This window comes from Montipora foliosa, chromosome 7, assembly GCF_036669935.1.
Source record: "Montipora foliosa isolate CH-2021 chromosome 7, ASM3666993v2, whole genome shotgun sequence".
In the NCBI taxonomy this organism is placed as follows: Eukaryota; Metazoa; Cnidaria; class Anthozoa; order Scleractinia; family Acroporidae; genus Montipora; species Montipora foliosa.
In genome coordinates, this window is record NC_090875.1 from 33,998,152 (window position 1) to 34,002,558 (window position 4,407).

Sequence of the window (4,407 nt, forward strand, 5' to 3'; positions counted from 1 at the left end):
GTCTGGGTGATGGATCAGGGAACCAAAACTAATGCCATGCTGTTGGAATGTGATTTCTTTTACCAGTTTAGTAACATAGCTCCCCCAGTACAGTGCATGTAAAAACTAATAAAAAAGTAGTAGGTTTGTTTACAGCATCTCGAAAAATGGTTCTAGACTTTTCAGTGCTACATGTATGACAGGACCATAAACTTAGGCCCTGTCTCATTTTGTTTGTTTCATAATAACTGGCCATTGTCTCTTAGAATATAGGTCAGCAGTGTACATGAAATTGCACCACAATCTTACTTCCTCTAAAATAAAAATCCTACACATGTCAATCCCTGGACATGGTGATGCATTTGTTTTCAGAACACCTTCAAGCAAATACAGTAGTTATTATTGCTACTATTTGAGAGTGTAAATCACTTTTAATACGTTGACAATTTTTCAGGCTTATGATCAGCATCTCAACATGATTTTGAGTGAAGTTGAGGAAACTATCACAACTGTTGAAATAGATGAAGAGACATACGAGGAACTTTTTAAGGTTTGTACCTATTCAAAGACAAACTGATGTCAGGTGTTATGAGCGGCTGAGTTGCAGCACGTAGACAACTGTGTGTTGAGGCTGCAGGAAGGAGGGTATCAATTATGGAGTGATTTCTTCTTAGCACTGCTGATGACCTCTGGATTAATAAAATTACCAACATCTTTTAGAATGCATACAGATATACCTTTACAGTTACTGAAAATCCCTTTAAAATTAATGGTTCTTTAAGTTGAAATCAGTCTTTTTCTTTTGTTTTAATTTACCCAAATGGTGACCTAAGATATTATGTCCAGAAATTTGACTTCATATGATACATGTATCTGTATTACTGCAGAAATTGATTTTGAAGAGCATTATGGTATGTCACCTTGCTCTTCTCCGCATCTTTAACACCACTTTTCTCTGGGGATACGGTCAATAGTATTAACACCACAAAGTGTCCCCTAAACTCCGCTCATCAAGGAAAGATTAAAGCCTGTTTTTCACTAGCGACGCAAGCACAAGCATAAGCAGCTTAATGATTCCATTGAAAATGAATGTCGGCATAAGCATCAAAATCAACCACAGAAACTGTCATTTTCTTCAAATGCTCAAATGCAGGGAATCTGGAACGAGAGCTTTAATTGGCCAGACACTTAAAAAAATATTTCCTTGTGTTTATGCTGTGTTTCCTTTTCACATGACACAAATGAACGCAAGCACAAGGAAAGGAAAACTGTAAATATTATAATTATTATTGATGTAAGGTTCTCTGTACAGTAGATGTACATGTAATTGATATATGAAAACATACAAAAAAAAACCTTATTAATTTCTGTCAAAATTTTCCCTGTAGAGACTTACAATGTACCAATATAGGTACCGATATAATAAGGCTTATTTTTTGGTGTCAGTTTTTGGATTATGGCTGTTTCCATCGCAACATCACATCATATGACAGGCAGATATATTCCTATTTTTGGCATAAATTCCCTAATATTTATACCTTCCTTTGGTGAATTTTTTTTATTCTTATCCACAATATGGAAATTATATTGCCTGACATTTTGAAGTGGTAAAAAGTGAAGGTCATTCAGATGGTTTTGCCAATGTTATGTAATTTCTCATTTTTCGAAATATATGCGATTAGCTCTGACAGATAATTTTAACAAATGTAGGGTATTTGATAAGAACTGTACAATGTACATGGTTAGAACTGAGCCAATTTTTTAAAAAAATTACCGAAGGGAACACAAGAAAATTAGCAGTTAATTTTACAGATTTGGTCACACAGGCATCACAAAAATCAGAAAAACCTGCATGCTGCCCTAGAACTCTAGGGAGCCTCCTTAATAGCCTATTTGTGACATATTTACCTTAACCTAAATACAAGGCTACCCTAACACTATCTCATTGCTGGGAACATGTACATGAAGAAAAATTAATATGTAAACTTACAAAGGTACCCTTTGTGTTTGGATTGTAATACAATTAAGCGCGCATCCAATTTCCCTTTTCATAGTTTTTATTATTTGCATTGCAATGCAATTTAACGTGGATGCAACGCAATTTCGGGTTAAAAAGTACAAAATATCCCGAAATTGCCTCACATACATGCTAGATTATATTGTAATGCAAATGAGAAAAACTAACCGTCAAAAGGACTATTGCATGAATATGGGTGAACAACACCTGTACTGTAAGTTAATAGTAGTGGTGGGTCAATACCTAGTGACTCAATGGGTCAAGCAGCTCACCTGTGTTACCCTAGACTACAATGTACGACAAGCAGTCCCTCTGTCACCAGTTGGTTTAGTCGGGCCATTTTTTCATGCCTGTCTTCTCCATAACTCTTGACTAACCAAGCAGCAAAAGACAGACTGCTTTTAGTCTAGTGTTACATCTGTCCCGTTACCCATTTCTAAGAAACTGGCATATCAATAGAGTTCGAATTAAATGTGGTGATGTCATAAAAATTAAATTTTTGAAAATATGGGATTTGTTGGGATATTTTGAAAGAACAACATCTGAACTTAAGGCCTATTGTGAGGCAAATTGTCTAAGAGACACTAGTCCCGTTTTGCTCCGATGATTCAATACACCCTAATATTTCTTTCAGAAATAAATGGGATGCGCATGTGTGCGCACAGTGCGGACGCAACTTTTGTAGCTCTGTGAAAATTTGGCCAAAATGGCAAAAAGTGGTCAGTCTGACCAAATGAAATCACTGAAAAAAAGCAATGATAGTCTGAAGAAGCAATTAGAGAATGCACGAAAGGATATCAAGAGATTAGAAGAGAGAGTTGAGGTCCAAGAACATGCATCGAAGGAACATAATGGCGGACCTTCCCGCGAGCACTCACGCCTCCTCTTCTGGAAATTATTACATTAGCCACTCTAGACTAAATCAGAAAAATGATTCGTTTTCTATTATGGGAGCCAAAATTTGGAATAGTATACCTGAAAATTTACGAAATTCTTCAAAATCTCTCTTTAAGGAAAAAGTTCAAACAATTCTGTTGAAAATATTTGAAGTTCAGGATAGATATGCTGACCTAAACACGATAATCTCCGATTTTAAAAAATATTAGCCCCCGCTTGTCTAAATAGCTGCCTCGATTTTCTTATCTCAATTTCTCTCGTGACTGACCTTTTTTATTATAAATATGGTACTTTTTCACTTCAACTATTCGTAATAAATCTTACGCCGTCTACACACCACCTGCCTTGATTAGCCTTGCTATTTGTAGGTGGTGTGATATTCGTATATTTAATGTAAGAAATAAAGATGTTGCTGTTGTTGTTGTTGTTTTTGTTGTTGTTGTTGTTGTTGTTGTCAGATTTGACTTGGTTCCTAATGTTATAAACTGAGTCAAATTTAGAAGGATTTGTATGGAGTCATCAGAGCATAAATGGGCTAATTTATATTTCAAAGACATTTTGCCCTGAAATGCTAATTTTTGGCGAGTAGCCCTTTTGGATGTTCTTCTTTCATAATACCCCCGAAAAATCCCATAATTTCACAAATGCAATTTTTTTATGATGTCACACTCATTAAAATTGATTTAACAACATGGCAAATGCAGGCAAGTTTTTGAATTGTGAGAAAAACGTTTTAAATTTTTTTTCTTTTACTTTTCAGACAACAAAAAGGAACATCCCCATGCTGTTTGTGAGAGGAGATGGTGTCATTTTAGTTTCGCCACCCTTACGTGTTGGGTTATGAACCCCAAAATATGAAAACGAACATTTAATTCTTACTAGTGTCTGATATTTTCTGTCGCAAAAGGTCATTATTTTATAAACAGTCTTCTAGATAAACAAAACCTGTGTGGGTCTATTATCATTAGTTAGTATTTATTTCTGGACACTTTAAATGGCTTTATGTATGGGACGTTTTCAACCAACTTCTAGACACACCAATAACAAAAGAGAAATGTACGACTTCTGGTGGACAAACAAAAGAAGCTAATGAGAGATCTTTTGTTTTCGTCCGCCAACGTGGCAGCTATGACATCACGTGAAAGCCTCCATAATACATGTAGTAATTTTTGTCTGATTATGACTAATTTTTTAATTGTGTAAGTCAATTCGTGGCATAATTTCCATGAATCTCAGTTACAGTAAAGGCCACTTAACCCATTGACTCCTGGAAGTGAGACTTGACAGATTTTACCCAGTAATGCCAGACAATTCTACTTGTCAATACCTGGGGGAATCCTGGAGTGCCTGATAAGTGAATGGCTGAACCATGTTCACTCCATTAGAGCAACTTTTGTAGAGCAATGTTTGGCCAATGTTTGGCAAGACTAAAACAAAGCTTCTCTTTGTTTCTGCCAAGGAAACTCCTAATATGGGCAGTAAACTTTTCGATTGCCCAATCACATTACTGCATT

General features: G+C 35.8%; 1 protein-coding gene across 1 annotated transcript in view; it reads left to right on the top strand.

Moving 5' to 3' along the window:
- LOC138010783 (U6 snRNA-associated Sm-like protein LSm3) overlaps window positions 1–4,070 on the top strand; it is a 6,050-nt gene extending 1,980 nt beyond the window's left edge. The window contains exons 2-3 of the mRNA XM_068857760.1: window positions 434–529; window positions 3,654–4,070. Of these exons, the coding sequence (XP_068713861.1) occupies window positions 434–529; window positions 3,654–3,737 (180 nt within the window). The 3' untranslated portion in view covers window positions 3,738–4,070. The remainder of the gene's footprint in view (window positions 1–433; window positions 530–3,653) is intronic.
- Window positions 4,071–4,407: the final 337 nt, after the last annotated feature.